The sequence below is a fragment of the Pezoporus flaviventris genome, unplaced genomic scaffold, assembly GCF_033815535.1.
Source record: "Pezoporus flaviventris isolate CSIRO_AGI_PZ_B2104156 unplaced genomic scaffold, CSIRO_AGI_Pfla_v1 ptg000031l, whole genome shotgun sequence".
Classification (NCBI taxonomy): domain Eukaryota; kingdom Metazoa; phylum Chordata; class Aves; order Psittaciformes; family Psittacidae; genus Pezoporus; species Pezoporus flaviventris.
The window spans coordinates 65,479,778-65,497,157 of NW_026892579.1; the positions used below are offsets into that span (position 1 = coordinate 65,479,778).

The following is a 17,380-nucleotide window of genomic DNA, read 5'->3' on the forward strand; positions in this document are numbered from 1 at the left end:
CTGGTTTAATCCCACATATGAGGAATGAAGGTTGCATTGTCTGAATAGTGGGATGAGCATGCAGACAGGCTGGGAAAACACCGGCAGTGCCCCTGAACTGCGCTGCCCTTCACCAGGCCAGTACCAGCGGATGCTGTGCTGGACCAGTGCGGATGCAGGCGCTGCCAGAGGGACCCCTAGCACAGCGTAGGGGAGGCAGATCCCCAGTATGGTGGGCTTGAGGTGAAGGGGATGGATGCAATGACCATCCCCACAGTGCTGGTGTATGCAGGGACGCGCAAAGTGCTTTTCAGCTGCCTTAACAGCACAGCTTTTGATCCCATGCCATGAAATGTCTGTTCAGAATCCGGTCTTTCCCTCTCTTTTCAACCTTTCTTATTGCTGGTTGTTCACTCCATGGTTGAGATGTTGTCTAGGGTACTCTTGTTGGCTGGTCTGCCCGGGGTTGAGTGTAGCTGGGCTGTCTTTTGGAGTGGGTGCTGCATCCCATGTCTATCCTACGGCGGTCGTCATTCCACTACCTTTCTCTATCCTATGTTTTAGTATAAAACCCCACAACTATGTTTCACATATAAAGTCATCACATATACAGACATCTCCAGGCAGATTTGAGCCCCATGTGCTGCTATGAGGTTTAATAGGAGGAAGGAATACACCTATTCATTACTTTCTCTGTATTGTGCAGTGGTGCATTTGATTTACAGGTTTCAGAGAGCTAAAAGAGCCCTCTGGGTGCTGTGTCACTCTGCAGCCACGCATGGGGCTGGGGTGGTTTGGAGGAGCTTCAGGAGAAGCAGCTCCTGATGTGGAAGTTGTCAGAGCATTGTCTGGCCACCGAGAGCATAGCTTGTGAATGAGAACACGCGTGTCACCTCAACACCAAAGCAGAGTTCACTACCATGATGTTTTTCTGTCACTGGGGATGAGTTAATGGCGTGATAAACCCATTGAGGTTTGTTGGGTTGGGGCGTATATCCCCATCAGCCCCATCATGGGCTCTTGAGCTGCTTTGGCATGACCCACTTAGAAGCTTTCCTGTTTCTGTGCACAAAAATGTCTCTAAATGAGAGTGGTACTCGGGTAGCAGTGTCTCTAGTGTTAAAACCTCCAACCCCATCCACTTTCAAGGAGGAATGTGTTGTTATGGCACAGCCCCCCTTTGCTGTTCGTATTTAATCGCCTCCAAATCGAATGATTAATGTAATGAAGGCGCTGAACCAGTATCCAGAATTTAGACTACAGATGTTTTGTATTTATTATGGTTCCAAGGGCTGAGATAAATACAGGAATAAGTGATACCATGTCTTTGCTTGACTTTCAGGAGGCTTTGGCGTATCTGATGAGATACAGTTTCGGGGTTTATCTAAGTGCAGAGGTTGTACAAAAGAGAAAAGAGATACCAGCTGCTCTTTTAGCTCCCTCCCTCTCTTTTCCCTCTCCTATCAAGGTTGAAACCCACTTTTGGCGGATGCATGGGCAAACTGTAGTATTGATCAGGAGAGTGATACTGCCTGGAGGGCTCTTTGCCAGCCACTGGAGAGCTGCTGCTCCTCAGCTGCTGGTTTCAATAGGCTACAGGGATCCAGGCATGGGGCAGGAGGCTCAGGGTCCCCCTGGGTTTCATGCCCCTTGATGGGATGTATGGTTTGCAGTGGTGTTGTGCTGGTACTGCTTGTGGCCGGGGTGGCCCTGGTGCTCTTGGCTCCCTTGCAAGTCTCATCCAGCTTTTATGTCAGCGTGAAACGTGTTGGGAGCAGGCATCATCAGCAGCAAACCCTCCCTGGGGTGGGAATTGGGCACGTGCTATTGATTTTGGAGGAGACGCTCACTCCAGTTTACACCCGGTGAAGATTTGGCCTAGGAGCTGCTTGTTTAGTCTTAATAATCTTACTGCAAGTCTCACTTGTAGCCCCTCAACCACTCTAGTGTTAATGAACCAATTCCCATACAAGCTTATTCCCTGGTCAGGATGCAGAGGTGGATTTTGAGGGTGTGCTGATGATGTGCTGGCCTCGCCACCTCTGCTGGAGCCCTTTAGCCTGCTGTTTGGGGTAGTGCAGTGCTTGGTGATGGGCTTCGAGCAGGGACTTGCAGAGGCTCTCATTCTCCATGTGCATAGAGTTGGGGACATTTGCTGTCCCAGCACCCCATTCCATGCTGCTGGAGTTGCCTGCACGCTTTGCTGGGTGCAGGTTGGGACTTGGCAGCTTGAGCTTTGCAGCTGTAGCGTGCACATGGCTTTACATGTTGTGCAGTATCCAACATGTAGAGAGCTGGGGAAGGTCCCCCATGAACCACCTGCCGCGTAGTGTGTTAACAGTACCGATGGCTTTAAGAGGGTCTTTGGCACCTGGATGGACTGTGGGTGTTGTGGGAAACCCTGGAGGCTTTGGGAAAGAATAGGAGGCAGTTCGCAGACAGGCTGGCTCAGTCCTTGCCCAAGCAGAGCTCCAGGCACATCCCAGGTATCTCAGTAGAGCCCAGAGGCTTTTCTCCCTGAGTGATCCCTGTGGTTCCTGCATGGTGCCAAGCAATGCTGGATGCGAGAGTGTGGCCTGAGAGGAGGAAGGGCTCCATCCTGCCGTGCCCCTTTGCCACAGCTGGGTGTCCTAGTCGTTAAACAACCAAACCAGACCAAAGCCAAAGACATAAAATAAGCGAATGCCTCTCACCGAGGGCCATTCACACCTTTCTCTCCTCTGTCCCCATGCTCTCTGTAGGTTCGGCGTACCCCCCCGGCTGGCGCAGCGCCCAGGGAGCCCCGGACGTCTGGCAGTTTTCGGATGGAACTCCAAGAGCACTTAAGTTCTGAAAGGAGGTGAAGCTGGGGCGAGCGGCCGGCGGCATCTCAGCATCTGGAGGCGGCCTCTGTCCTGCTGGCTCACCGCATCCCTACAGGAGAGCCTTGGAAGTCCCCGTCCGAAGGCAACGCTCCCCGGGCTCCTCCTGCCTGCAAGACTATCGTATTTATATTTTGTAATAGAGTACGACACTTCTTTGGGGTTGGTTTGGGGTTTTTTTGGGTGATTTCTTTGTTTCTTTTGTTATTTTCTAAAATCAAAACAAAAAAAAAAAGCAAACCCACCCACCAAGGTCAAGGGCTTACCGATGGCTTCAACCAGCTCCTTTCCCCATGGAAAAGACTGTCTTGCTCTCGTTGGACAACCTGGCCTCTTGGTTATCTCCGTGCTGTGCCGTGTCTTGGAAGGCACGTCTGATGTGATGCATTAAAAATAAAGCAACCCCCAGTGCAGGTCTGTGGGTGGGTGGGAAATTGCCATAATAAATGTTGGAGCTTTAGGTTTTGTTTGCTCTGTCTTTAATTTTTAATGCTGACAAGGGCCAGGCGGCTGGTATGACTTTGTATTGCGTTATCAGCTGCGGAAAACCAAGTGCTGAGTTTACAGAGGGAAAGCTGGGGCTGGTGTCTGGGGCTCCGGTGGGCAGACGTGTTCCACAGAGCTAGACCAGGCATTGGGCTGTGTCACCCCAAGTCGTGGTGTACACCCGTTGGTGTTCGGTGATGCTGAAGTCGGGGGTCTCCCAGCTCTCCTCCATCTCCCACCTCCTCTTGATGAATGCTGGCTGTTGTTTTACATCCCTGCTGTTAAACTGTGTACTTGTGGGGCTGGTGGGATCTATAACATCCCTTAGTGTCTGTGCAAGGAGTAGTGAGGCCAAACTGGTGGGGAGATGCTGTCAGTGCCAAGGGATGCCGAGCTGGGGTACCAGGGGCAGCTGCCATCAGGTTGTCATCCCCATGTCTCCCATTGAGTGTTCCAGCCCTTGCACAGCTTTCCCACTTGCCAGTGGCACTCATCCCTTGCTCAGAGCTGAGCATCCACGCAAGGAGTTTGCTGGTTCGGGGCCCAAGCGCTTTGCTGCACAGAAGATGGGTTAAGTGTGTGCTTTGTGTGCTGTCTCCGATGGGATTTATAGGCTGTAGCTACTCGTGCCTGTGCCGGCGAGTGGGAATGGACCTTATTTGGTGAAAGAAACCAGCTGGGTAGCAAGCGGAGTCACTGGTCGGGATGTGGGATGGAGCTGAGGCATGGGACAGGAGGGGCTGGCTGATTTATGTGCTTTGTGTGTTAGCTTCAATCTCACTTCTGGTTTCATTCATCTCCTTGAAATCCAAGCAAGACGCCCAGTCAGGATGACTGTCTCCTGGTGAAACAGCCATAGGGAATATGATGTTGCCTTTGCAATGGGTGGTGGTTGCTCTTTTGTTTTTCAAAACCCCAGGCTGTGGTTCTCATGTTGCCTGGGCAATAGCACAAGCACAGACACTTTGGTACCTTAAACTTGGCCAGGGGCCATGGTGGGCAGGAGAACAACCTCTACATACAGCTGTAGGATCAAGTCATGCCTATGCACCATCTCCCTGGGCTCCTGGCTTGTCCCAAAGGGAGCTATTGCTGCATCTCTTAAGGCAATTTGGTCTTTGAGGTCCAAAATCTTCACACCCCCTAAACTTTTTTTACCATTCAGAGATGTTTTTATAAAGGTTCACCCTATTCCAGCCTATGCTATCACCTTTGTGTGTGCTTACAAGGGGTGTTTTGAGCCTTGGAAGGGTGAATCCTATTGCATTAAGGATCCTATTGATCGCAAACACATCATCAGTAAGGAGTTAGCAGCTCCCATTAGCTGCTGGCATCCCAGCTCCTGCCCGGGGGTATCTCTGCACCAGGCAGCTGCATCAGATCAGGGCTAACGGAGTTATTAATTGCAAAGGGGGTTGCTCTGCTTTCTCTACATTGCAAGCCAGGGATCACCTGGTACCTATCTACAGCAGGACTGTAGTGCTTGTAATGAAGGGCAGCTGGGAAGCTGCTTTAAAAGGGTTTTTTAGTGTGCTGGTCAGGTTTAGGGGGTTTTGCCCTTATTTTGTCTGAGCACGGGCAAAGCTCAGTTCATGGATGGCTTCTGGGGTAGCTGGTTGTGCTTTTGATGCTCTGCCTGGTGGAATGAGCGTGTTGTGCTCTGCTTTCTCTGGCTGTGGCCCGTCTCTCCTCCAGCAAGCAGTGCAAGGAAGGTGTTTCTCTCTGGAAGAGCAGAAGATAAGGATGCAGTAACAGCTAAATGCAAGAACAGAGAGGGGAGGAAAGTTACACTTGTCCTTTCCTGAGGTGTTAAAGTGAGATAGTCCTTAAAATGTGTGATTTTTATTTCATACAGGTGTTAACCCCCCCAACTCTTAAGACTTTAAAATTTGTGTTGCCTTAAAGTTGCAAATATATGTAATGAGTGCTGTGAGCCCTTTGTAAGTGCTGGGGGCTTCTATTCCCTGTTACTCGCAGGCTCCAGGTCTGCAAAGCACCAGGGCAGCCCCAGAATAAGGTTTTGATGGAGCTATGAGGGTTTCCACTGCTTTCTGCAACCTGGGATGCTGTGTGCTTTCACTGGGGTTGTCATCAGGATTCTTTGGTCTGGCTGCTGTGGTTTTGGTGCAAGAGGGGCAGTATTCCTAGGGATTTTGTGTTTTAGCGTATTCCCAATGGATCAGCCTGCAAGTTGGACTTAAAAAGTGAGCTATGTTTGGTCTTTTAAAAAAACCAAACTTCCTAAAGTTTGGAGTTTTTAATAAACAAAAGTAAAACTCTTTTTTTCCCAGACCAGGGGCTGAGATGAACAAGATACCTGGGAATTAGCTGGCTTAGCTTTGATTTTTCTTTTGGGTTGACAAAGCTGCTTTCAAACTTGAAGGCGATTTGACTGTGCTGTATTTTCTTTCTAAGCACACTTTCATGACCCTAAAATGCAGCAAAGGTCAAGTCTTTTGTGAAGTTTAACTTGAATTTTTGCTTTTAAAATAAGATGCATTTCGGATTCATGATGTATTTGGGCCTTGGGCTTTTGCAAGATGAGAAATCCCTTTCCAGAAGGGATCTGAGAACAGATCTAAAAAGTTATGAATGAGATTTTAAGCAACCTTCCCAACACTCTGTGCTTCATTTCAACCCAAGCTTTGTGTTGGGTCCCAGTGGTACCCCCTACTTTGTGTTGGGTACCAGTAGCAGCATCAGGCTCAGGAGCATCATGGTGTTGGTGGGCAGCAACGTGACTGAACCCTAGGGGAAGGCAGAGGGAAGCACCATCCTTCTTGGGCTTATCTGAGGTTATTTTACCAGCTCTGCTGTTTACCCTGTACTTTTGGTTTGCATCTCATTTCTTCTATTGCTGAGTGTGTTTGAGCTGCCTGGATGCTGGTGAAACCCAGGGTTGAGATTTACCTGCAGGTATTTGGTGGTGAGGTGGAGGACCTGCTAAACATAGCTGCCTTCTCAGGGCTCTCTGCTCTGCTGTGATATTTCATGTGATCCCAATATAAATTACTGTTGAGGAGCAACCTGAACAACCCCCCTGAATGAGAGTGGTGCCTCTTTGCTGCTTTTTTTAGTCTCTGCTTCCCCCCCACCCCAGTTTAGCCATTTCATGTATGATTAGGCATCATCATCCAGTTGTATGCTCCAAGTCTATAAAATGTTGTTGCCCCTCCATCCCAATACCCCCTGAACCTCCTCTCCCCCTAGAAGTCACCCTCTTAACATTCATCTTCCACAGAGGTCCAAATAATTATTCCTAAGGAAAGATGGAGCTGGGGAGGGGAGGAACACACCAAAAAAAGGCTCCCAAACCTAAAATACGGCCCTTATTCCTTAATCTCACTGGATAGAGTTACACATCTGGTAGAGGCTTGTTCATTGTTGCTATTACTTTTATTGCGTCTTTAGCAGTGATGAAGTTCAGATGGCAGAACCAGTGGGCCCCAATTTAATTTTGTCTGGCCTCCCATAATGAGCACGATGTGATCCCTGGGGAATGCTGGCTCGGCTGCGGTTCCAGTGGGCAGGCGCCCATGTGCCGCGGTGATGGGCAAGAAGTGGTGCAGACAAGACAGATGGACAAGGAGGGGAAAGGAGAAATCAAAGCTGGGATGGTAGCGGGCAGATGGAGGTCTCTGCTATGTGAGCATCAAGTACTGCAGTGAGATGGATGGGTGGACACATGGCTTTTCATGTCAAAGCCCAATAGCAAGATCGCAAGGTGGGTTTCCACCTTATTTGGTGGCTGGGGTGTGCGCGCTGTGATGCTTTCTGAGGTTGCTCTAGCCCTGATGGCTCTTCTCTGGCAATTTCCATGGCCCTCCGGGTTTCCAGTGGTGATGTATAGAAGCTCCCACCTCCTCCCCAAATGTCTGCAAATGCATGTGTCTAAGGGCTATACAGGATTCATTTACGGGCCTCCCGTTGGTGGGATATGTGCATGCAAAATGAAGGTTGTATTTGGCTTCTCATATTCAGATCTATATTCCATATTGTGTTGACCAAGCAAAACAACTCAGCCCTGTGCTGAAGAATGTGATGGACTGATGACTTTCAGAAACATACTGTAAATCAAGGAGGCTAATAAATACTTGCTATTAATAAAACAGGGCTACTGCCTTTCAAGTTATTTTCACATTTTACAACATCTTAGTTTAAACGGCATGAAAAAGGCAATACTTTGGGGCTTCCCCTCTTTCCCCAGCATGGCTGTTGCTAAGCTTAACCGCCTCAAATGCTCAGGCAAGATGGGTTTTTCCTCAAGGAGAAGGTCTAGATGGAGCAATAAGACCCCTGCCCAACCCCATGGAGCTGATGAGGGGCTGGCCCCAGAGACAGGGGCCCCTTGGTAAGAGGTGGCCTCTCTCCAGCTTGTCCCTATGGGTTGGCAGAAGATCCCCAGAGCTTGTCCAGACGAATGCATCAAAGAGCCTGCAGCCAAAAGCTGTACCACCTGCACCAGCCCATGCTAAACCTTTAATGCTTCCCAGTTGTGAGCAAAGCTGCTCCATGTGGTAAGCGCATGGGAAGAGCATCCGCAGGCTGCTTAACCCTTTCCATGGGGTTTCTCTGGGTCTGTACCCCATCCATCACTAGAGGTTGGGTGAGGGTGCTGGTGGCTGAGGGCCTCCTGCACAGCACACCTGCATGCAGCAGAAAGTGGGGCTGTGAATTTGCTTCTTGAGCATCTATAGCAGAGCCTGTAGTGCCTATGGGGATGCCACATTGCACTTTAAATAGCTGTGCCCTTGCAAACCTGGAATGCTTTGGGAGTAGAGGACAGAGCCTTAAATAAACCTGTGTTTTTTTCCCTATGCGAGTGTCTGTCATTTCCATGACCTCCTCTTAGAGCCCTGCATTGGTGAGCAGAACCCAGTGGCTGTGAGGCTTTGGTCCCCCTTCCCTATGGCTGAGGTTGCCCTCTGGCAGCCCTTATCCCATGGCTTATCTCTGGAAAAGCCCCTGTTGGTAGGCAGCATGGGCTCTGCCTGCACTGCTCCCCTCAAGCACCCTTAATTCCTCTATGGATAAACTTATTCTGTTCTATTCTCCTTCCAACTGACCTTTTCCTTGGCATGTTCCCCCGGGGTTCAGCTTTTCCATTTGGATGCTTTGGGGAAGCAACATCCCTCTGGGAGCTGCTTTGCACCTGGCTGCTTCTGTTGGCTTTTTTTGCTGCCTAAATTCCCCTTTCAACTGGTTTCCTCTTTATTTTCCTTTCCTCTCTCCCTGCTGAAGAGATAGCACCTTCTGCAGCTGTAGTGATTAAAGGGGAGGGGAAAAAAGAACCCAGCTTATTTAAAGTAGAGCCTGGCAATATAAAATAAGGTGTGGAGGTGACGAATGATCCCAGGGTATGTTAAAGCAGGGGCTGGCATTTTCGACATCGCTCCTACCCGTGGCGTGTTTGAGCACCTCGGAGACTGGCTGTTTTGAAACACTGAGCATCCGCCCCTGGGCCCTAATTTGGGCAAGTTTAAAAACGTCCTCTGGGATTTAAGTCAAGTCGTTGCTGTTTTCCTCTCCCGGAGACCCTGGTGCTGCCGTATGGATGCAGGGCTGGAAGGGGGACAAGAGGATGAATCCCACCCCAGCCCTAATTTGCCTCCTGAGGATGGGCACCATGTGGAAGTGTGGAGATGGGGAAAGCCTCCCTGGATTTAAATGCTTTTAAAAGGCTCTTGGAAGTGTATTCCTGTAAGAGGCAGTCAGGAGAAAGGGTGGAAAAGAGCAGAGCTCATTGCATGCGAGTAGCAGGGCAGGCATGAGGAAATTATGCATTTTTCCAGGCTGGCTTATTCCCTTCTGTGTATTAAACATTATTTTAATATTCGAGTGACAATGTTTTATAATTAAGCTAAATGTAAGAGCTGGAGGACGCTGGAGAGCTCGGCTTGGTGTGAGGAGGTGAGGAAGGCTTCCACCCGCTGCCCAGGATTAACCCCAGGTTGCAGCATCCTCTGCAGCCACGCTGGCAAGGACGGTGCCTGGCTCTCAAACACCAACACGCCCTGCACTTGGGCAAGTAAAACCTTTAACTCATAGAGGTTGTAATGTTAATACAGGAGAAAAGCCTGTAAAAAAATTACATTAGTTCACAGACATCTATTGAACTCATGAGGGGAAATCTAGCCCCTGAGAGATAGAAACTAAAGAGCTGAGCCATAAACCAGTATGATAACATCCTTATTATAAGATGCAAATTAAGGGACCCAATTCACTTTAAGAAAGCATTATGATTATTTAATTTTTCTAGTGGGAATATCTCTGAAGTTGGCCTGTGTGTGGTTTTTTGTGCTGTGTACTTAAAGAAACCCAAGAAGAAAGTAAGTCAGGCCACGAAGAAGCTGCTGAAGGCAGAGTCGAGGATGCTGAGTGGTGGTGTGTGTGGCAGAAGAAGCAGCTTATCATGGTGCTTATCGTGGGTTGGAGAGTGTGTTCACACTGAATTCAGATGGGGACCACAGTTAAAGCCAGCAGCATCATGGTGGGTTTCTAAAGGTATAATTGGGGTTGGAACCTGCCCTAGGATTGAAGTATTTCATCTCCAGTATGGCTAGCTGGGTCCTCCTGCATCTCTGGCCAGCATCTTGGTGCTGACACTGATGCCCTGTGTGTCATGAAGAAGTGCTTTTGGCTTTCTTGGCAACCTGCTCCCTGCCCTTGGTGTTACATCTCCTTTTGGGGGGCAGCTGGGCTGCTGTGATGCCCACAGTGGTGTTGGTTATGGGTTATAGACAACACACAGGCTGCTGAAGGGACCAAAAGGGTGCTTTTCTCGAGGCACCAAATCACGCCGGGAGTGATTTGAGGCTTCACCAGATCTTCCAGGTTTGTTTCTTTTCTGGCCATTTCTTGTTTCCCTTTTAAAGTTACTTTATAGTTCATCCCCTCCCTCTGAAGTCAGAAGATGGCATAATCACTGCCTTTGCCTTCACTGTGAGATGCTGGAAGTTAAAGTCTGGAGCCATGAGAAGGACATGGCAAGCAAGGTGGGGGCAGTTGGGATAAAACGGAGAGACCCTAAGTGTTCAGTCCACTCTCCATCCAGCTTTAGGGTTGGAAGGTCAAGACTTATTCAAAACAGCAAAGAAAAGGTGGTACCCTTAATTCACATCCTTAAAGATAAAAGGCCTGGTTCAGCTGCCTGTGCTGGAGCCATCAATGGGAGGCTGGGATTGTCTTTTAAATGTAGAAGATAAAACAAGCCCCTAGCCTGAAAGGTTGTTTTTCAGGCAGGCATTATACAGCTTTCCTATATAACACATGAGGTCAAGGGTTGACTAAAATAGGGAGAACAGGTAAATACGTTCATTTGAAGCCCAGGGATTAGGTGGTTTCATTTGTTTGGAGGAGTTGTAGAGCATGTCTCCAACTATGGAGATGAAAACTGGGATGGGGGCTGCAGCCGGCCTTTTGGGTTGGGCACCATTCCCACACTGCAGCTGCTGCTTGGCGTTTGGGGCATGAAATAACAGGGTTTTCCAAAGGCTGGGAAAATCGGCTGTGGGAAACCCCAGTCTCCAGCTGGACCACAATGGATGTGCGGGTCTGAGCTGTGCATTGAAACCTGTTTCTCATCCCAAGGCTGCCTCCCTATCCCTTTCTGCCAATTGAATACCTAGGATTTTCCCCCTCCCAAACTACTGCTTACAGGGAATATTGCTGCTTTTTAATGCTGCACTGATACAGCCAGCAAAGACCATAAAATAGTGGTAGGTAGTGGCTGCTGTCAGGCTCTGGGCTGGCTGAACCCTTAGAAATATAGACTCCTTGCTTTGAGTTTTCTTTTTAGAAGGAAAATAAATCCAGTATTCCGTTCTTTTTATCTTGTTTAAGACTCATAAATTCAGCAGGTAACAGGGTTAGTGCACTGGCTAGGCAGCTGTATGGGGCCATAGGTTAGTTAGGCTGGAAGTATTTATGGGGCTGTCATTCAGCTGATCCCTGGTGGGGGGGCTGTGCTGGCCAGGCAGTGCCAAAGGGGGCTCAATACTTGTACATAGTATTAAACACCTATTAAAACAAAGAGAAACACCCCAAAAATCCAACAAAACAACTTTTTTTTGATAGAGTGGGACATACCAGGGTAAGATACAGGATATCTTGTAGATATAGAATCATAGAACGATCAGGGTTGGAAAGGATCTGATGACCATCTAGGTCCAACCCCCTGCTATGGGCAGGGACACCTTACACTAGACCAGGTTGCTCCAAGCCCTGTCCAATCTGGCCTTGAACACTGCTAGGGATGGGGCATTCATAACTAAGAAAATGAGTGTTTTTCCCCCATAGGAACACCCAGAGCATGATGCACACAGCCAAAAATCACCCAGCTGCAGAGACAGGGGGGAATTTCACTCCTCATTCACAAAGCGAACTTTGTGGGGAAGGCGGAGAGTAAATATCAGGATGATGCACAGCTCATGGCCGAACCCTCGTGATAATCTCTCACTGCTGGTGCCTTCCACACCATTTCCCAGCCCCTAAACCTCCCCCTCCCCTTGATTTAGGAATAGGAGCCTCGTAAATCCTTCTGACCCTGATGCTTTATCGGGTGCCCCAGCTCCTCTGTGCAAAACCACGGTGCGGGTGGCAGGGCGAACATCTGCACAGGGGATATCCTCCTGCTCCCTGCTATCGCCATTGCTAAGGCGGTTGTGGTTTTGTAGCTTTTTAGCCCTGAAATAAGGAAGGATGTTCTTCCTTGTGGTTTGCAATTATGGCGTAGGAAGTAACAAACGTGTTTCTGCATCCCAGGCCAGATTCGCTCTCCTGCAGCTGAACAGAGATGAGGGGTGATGCATCGGGAAAGCAAAAGCCTGATGGTGAGTGAGTTATGAAAGTGATTGTAAAAGCTCCCTGGGAGGTTAAACGCAGGTCTGTGCCCATGTGTGGCTCTGGTGGTGTTTGGGAATAGGGTTTAATATCACGCAGCACCTTGCTCGAAAGAAACCCAAACAAAATAACCCAACCAAACTAACATAAACCAAACCAAAACCCCCAGTCAAAACCCCAGCCTCCCTTTGTGCCTGGGTTGCAGAGATTGGGAATGCAGTGCCCTAAATCCAGCCTCCACCTTTAACCCCAGAAATTCTTCAGATCTTTGGGAGCAAGTGATGTATTTGTCTCGCACACACACCCATTGCAAGCTGATGTTTGCACCACCAAAGCCTAGAAAAGCTTCAGGATCCGCACCAGAAAAGGGCTGGATAGTGAGGAGCTTGGCTGGTCCATCAGTGAGGATGCTCTGGAAGGGCTGCAGGGAGGGTTTGCTCTAGGACAGAGTGATGCTTGATATCTGGTTCGCCATCACTCCAGAGATGGATCTGGGTCTGGCTTGATGGTGGCTCCTTGGGAGCTGCTACAGGGATGAATGAAGCTAGTGTGTCCTTGCTATGGCAGAGGGTTGGAACTTGATGGCCTTAATGTCCCTTCCAACACAAACCATTCTATGATTCTATGTTTGCTTGAAGTGTTTTGGGATAATAACTTAAGAAACAGTGAATTATTGATTTACAAGCAGCACAAGCAGCTGGCCTGTACCTGGTTATGGGTGCTTCCTCCCTGTGGTGTGCCAACCACAGTGGGTTGGGTGGCCGATGGCTCCTGGGCACATCCATCCACAGCAATGACGTTTCTGGGCACAGGTTTTCTATGGAAGAGCATGGTCCTGCCTGGGGCCAGATGTCTGTGCAGAGGTGCTTCTCTTCAAACCTCCCTTACGTATTCCCATGAGCATGATGATTTTTATACCTGCTCTGATTTAAGGAGTGAGAAAGAGCAGCGATCAGCATCAGTGGGACTCATAGAAATACTTAACACTACAGGATTTATTTTAATGATTTTTCTGATTTTGATGGGCCCCGCACTGCATTGAGAAGGTGGAGGTGAATCCTCCCCACACAGAGAGGTGCAGCCAGGAAGTGCATGATCTTTGCTGATAGCCTTGGCTTGGACATGCCGTCCCCGGTGCCGGGGCCCTTCTGCCTGCATTGTTGGCAGGTTTCGGCATGACTCACAAGAGCCTGGGACAAGGTGGGGTGTTTCCTTCCAGGTCAGGATTTAGGTGGATTGGCAAAGGGCTGTGGGAGTGCTTTTAAGGTGTCTTTTTTGCATGTTGCTGTTGTTTTTTTCTTTCTCCTCACTGCAAGCAGCGTCAGGCTCTGCCTTCACCCAGCAGATAAGTGAGGAAGGGTTTGGGCTGCTGGAGATGCTCATTTAGCAATAGCCTGCATCCCATCCTGTAGCTCTGCTCAGCATCTTCTCTTCTTCCCACCCCCTGAACTTCTCCCCATCTCCAAAGAGGTCAGTTCCTTCACTCTCATTTGGGGCCACAGATGCATCCCCATCCCTTCCCTCCTCATAGGTGCGTTAGTGATGGGAATTTCCTCACACTGACATATGTATTGCCAAACTTGGAATAATAGAAGCAACAGAATGAGAGCAACGAAGCTGCCACATATCATTGTAACACACATCTAAGCCTTTCAAGACTCAGAGCTCTAAGGCTCATGGAGAGTTAAACAACAAGCAGTAAAGATGCACACTATACAGCTCTGAATTGCAAGAAGTTTTGCTATGGATGAACACGCTCTTGTGCTGGTTGAGGTCCTTGCTGTGGGAGTTTGGGGTGTCTGTGAGGATCTACAGCTGAGCAGCCACTTGCATGTGAGAGATGCATTGCATTCATGTTACTGTTACTATTTTATGGGCATTAATCACTGCAGCTCCAGCTCTGCCAATGTGGGGCTTATAGCCTGGCTATTGCCCACCCAGAGCCAAGCCCGGCTGCACTTCTGGTACCCCGTCTGCTGCAGATTACAGACCCTGTGTGGGCTAAATGCAAGTTTTTATGCCACTGGTTCCCATGGTAATTATGTATCTGCATGGGATAGACCCGAGGGCAAACCGTCCTGGCACTCCATCAGTGCTTTCCTACGTGCGCTTCTGGGAAGCGGAGGGACAGCCACATGCATGACCTGTTCTTCTGGCCTCTCCTCAATCACATTGCAGCCTCAGGTGCATTTTTAGCTCCTCTGAAATGTTTTTGGGGTTGTTTTTCACGTTAGTGCCTCAATCACTGTTATTTTTTCCCCCTCCTTTGACATGTCCGAACCGTTTCATCCCATTCTTGCTATTGACATAAAAATGCAGCTGAGAAAACACTGAAGCTGCTTCACCAACTGCCATGCCAAGAAGTAAAGAAAACCAGAAAGTAGTTCTTGCACTGAGAGGTTCCTCTTTAAATAAGCTTGGAGGGGAGGGGGGAGAAGTGAGAGTACTTGGTAATTAGATTCTCTCTCTCATCCTAATTGCATTACTAATAAATCAGCTCTGAAGATCTGTTTCTTTTTAAGTTTTCTTGAATTTAGCCTTTGTCTAAGAATCTTGGAACAACAGAGCTGGGGTAAATATGATTAACCCATAGTTAATTACCGGGGTATTTCAGCTCTGCCCTGTGGATGCTCATCCTGTGATGGTTAACCACCGGCCTTTCTAAACCAGCCCCTGCCAAACCTGGGGGAGAGGAGCAGTGCTGAGCTGTGGTTACCAATATTGTTTAAGTAAAAGTGCAGGAGAATTTACATTAAGGGATAATTTGGCACATACATGAGCCCAATGGAAAATGAATAACTTTTCCTCAGCATGCCTTTTCATTCCGCCCTTTTACCCCCCTCTCTTTACATGGTCGCTAAAAGGCCAGGGAGTTTTAGTTTAGCAAATACATAAATATCTCCTTCAATTTCAGAGTCCTGGGCCCTGAATCCCTTTAAGCTCAGATTAAAGCATACATATGTTGTATATTTTCTTTCTTAGAAGAAGTGAGGATGTTTAGTTAATATATAATTATGTACGGGATCCATGGGCTGTGGTTGGGTGTGGGGAGGAACCCATGAGCCAAGCGAGGGGAGGACAAAGTAAAGCCCCCCTGAAACAATGTGGGGACATCCTCTTTCCCTTCATTAAAGTCAGGGCAGGTCTCTTGCACTAGGAGGTGATTGATGAGGGCTTTTTGGTGACCTTCCACCGAAATCTCATGCTGTTGAAACCTGGTGGTTGCACAAGAAGGTACCATGCCACAGGACTCCCACACTTTCAGAACAAACCACAGCTGCCAACTCACCGGTGGTTCATGTACTTTGATGCACTGGCTCACGTGCGCCAGGTCACATCTCTGTGACACGTGGTCAGACAATTTATCAGGAAAATCAGTGCTAGTGGATTAAGTAAATAAATCCTTGGTGAATATGATGTAAATTCTGGATTGAAGAGTTTGCCCTCCCTGCTGCTTGACTTGCGTCCATGCTTTGCACAGTTTTATTGATATCACACACAAATTTCTAGTGGGTATAAAGACAAGGGCTGTTGTCTGACAATGTGGTCACCTTCAGTAGGAAAAAGAAAGTTGATGTCCCAAAACTCAACAACCCATGGGTGATTTTAACTGGAAAACTTGGGGCACAGGAGCATGCTATCTCTGTTAGGAGAGAGCCAGTGCAATTGGAGCTGCTCTGCGATGGGGGTCATACCAAGGGTAATATGTGCTCTTCCTGTGACTTCACTTATAGAGCACTGTCCCATGGGGTCTGACCTAGGTGGGCAGAGTCAGCTACAGGTCACAGGCTCCACTGACAGCCCCAGGCATGACCAGGGCCAGGAGCCAGCTAGAGATGGGGAGAGAGATGGATAGGATGGAGGAGACAAGGCTACAGCCTTTAGGATTCACCTAGCCCACTAACCCTCTTATACCTGCTCAGAAAGCATCCAAGGCTGCCTTGCTTGGCCAGGGATGGGAATGGCCTTCACCTGTGACCATCCACTCATTACCCACAGATGGAGCACCCAGACCACTGCACCTCCAGCTGTTCCTGGTTACAGAGGCCTAAGGGGTAGCTGATGGGGTAGCTAATAAAGGCATGGGCTGATAGCAGGCTCAGGAGTAAAAGGCTGGAACTGATTTTGGAAGCAGTAACACCACGTTGTCCTCCTATGGTGAGAGGCTCCTGTGTTTTGGGTTTTCCTTGATGCTCTCTGGATGTTTTAGTGGGTCCCCTGTGAGTGTGAGGGGTCCTAGTGCCACCCAGCAGCACTGTGATGCTAGTCTTCATGCAGGATCTGCTCTGGCTTCTGCAGCCTTGTGCTTGCACTTCAGCTGCCTTTGTTTCTTTGGACCTGGGAGGCAACCCTGTGATGTTCAGTTGAGTTTGGCTGGCTCAGAAAGCATCTTTGGACTCAAAAAGCCTCTGGGACTGTGCAAGGTCTGTGCTTCTGATCACAGACCAGGTCATCAAGGTAGCAAGTGTACTCTGGATAGGGGGAAGCAAAGTTGCATTGCTCTGGGAGAGAAGAGAGGACGTTCTCACCTAGTTTATAGAGGATGGAGACTTCGACAAGGTGCTTCCTGTTGAGCTTCACGTGTGGGCCATGCTGAGCCTTATGTGAAACCTCACTTCAACCTGCTCATCTATGTGACCACTGTGGGCTCTTCTGAATGAGGAAGACTAGACGTTTGCTGGGAGGTGTTCTCCATGGGGCAGGTGAGTGGTACCCATATGTTGTTCTCTGCTGCTGCTCTTTAAATTGTTCCTCTCTTTGAGATTGTAGCTCTTTGCAAACATGTGTCATCTCCCCATGCCCACAGTGTGGCATCTGCAATGTATGTTATATCACACCATCTTTCCCCCATGTTTGCCACGGGGGCAGGAAAGCTTAGCATGGATTATGCATTAGACTTTTGTAAAGTCTCTATAACCTCCTGGCACTGTGGGCTCAGCTTGGCCCTTTGTGCAAGAGAAACACACTGGGTGTTGTGAGTGTACAGGATTGTGTAGTGCTTCTTTGAAGACATATCTCTAGAGCGGGAGGCATGGTCTGTGCTGGCGTGTTCATTGTGAGAAGATGCATTGCTCCATTATCCTGGCAAAAATACATATTTCTTCCCTGTACCTAACAATTCCTGGTTTTGGGAAGGGCTGTATTTTAGTGCTGCAGTGGGCAGAAGAATTCAGATGGCTGGCAGGTTTAACTTAGGTGCCTGAAGCTCCTTG

General features: G+C 48.7%; 1 protein-coding gene across 4 annotated transcripts in view; it reads left to right on the forward strand.

Annotated features, from left to right (window-relative positions):
• BCL11A (BCL11 transcription factor A) overlaps positions 1 to 3,300 on the forward strand; it is a 73,876-nt gene extending 70,576 nt beyond the window's left edge. For all 4 annotated transcript variants that reach the window (XM_061461629.1, XM_061461630.1, XM_061461631.1 and 1 more), the window contains exon 4: positions 2,721 to 3,300. In XM_061461629.1, the coding sequence (XP_061317613.1) occupies positions 2,721 to 2,822 (102 nt within the window). In that variant the 3' untranslated portion in view covers positions 2,823 to 3,300. The remainder of the gene's footprint in view (positions 1 to 2,720) is intronic.
• The last annotated feature ends 14,080 nt before the right edge of the window (positions 3,301 to 17,380 follow it).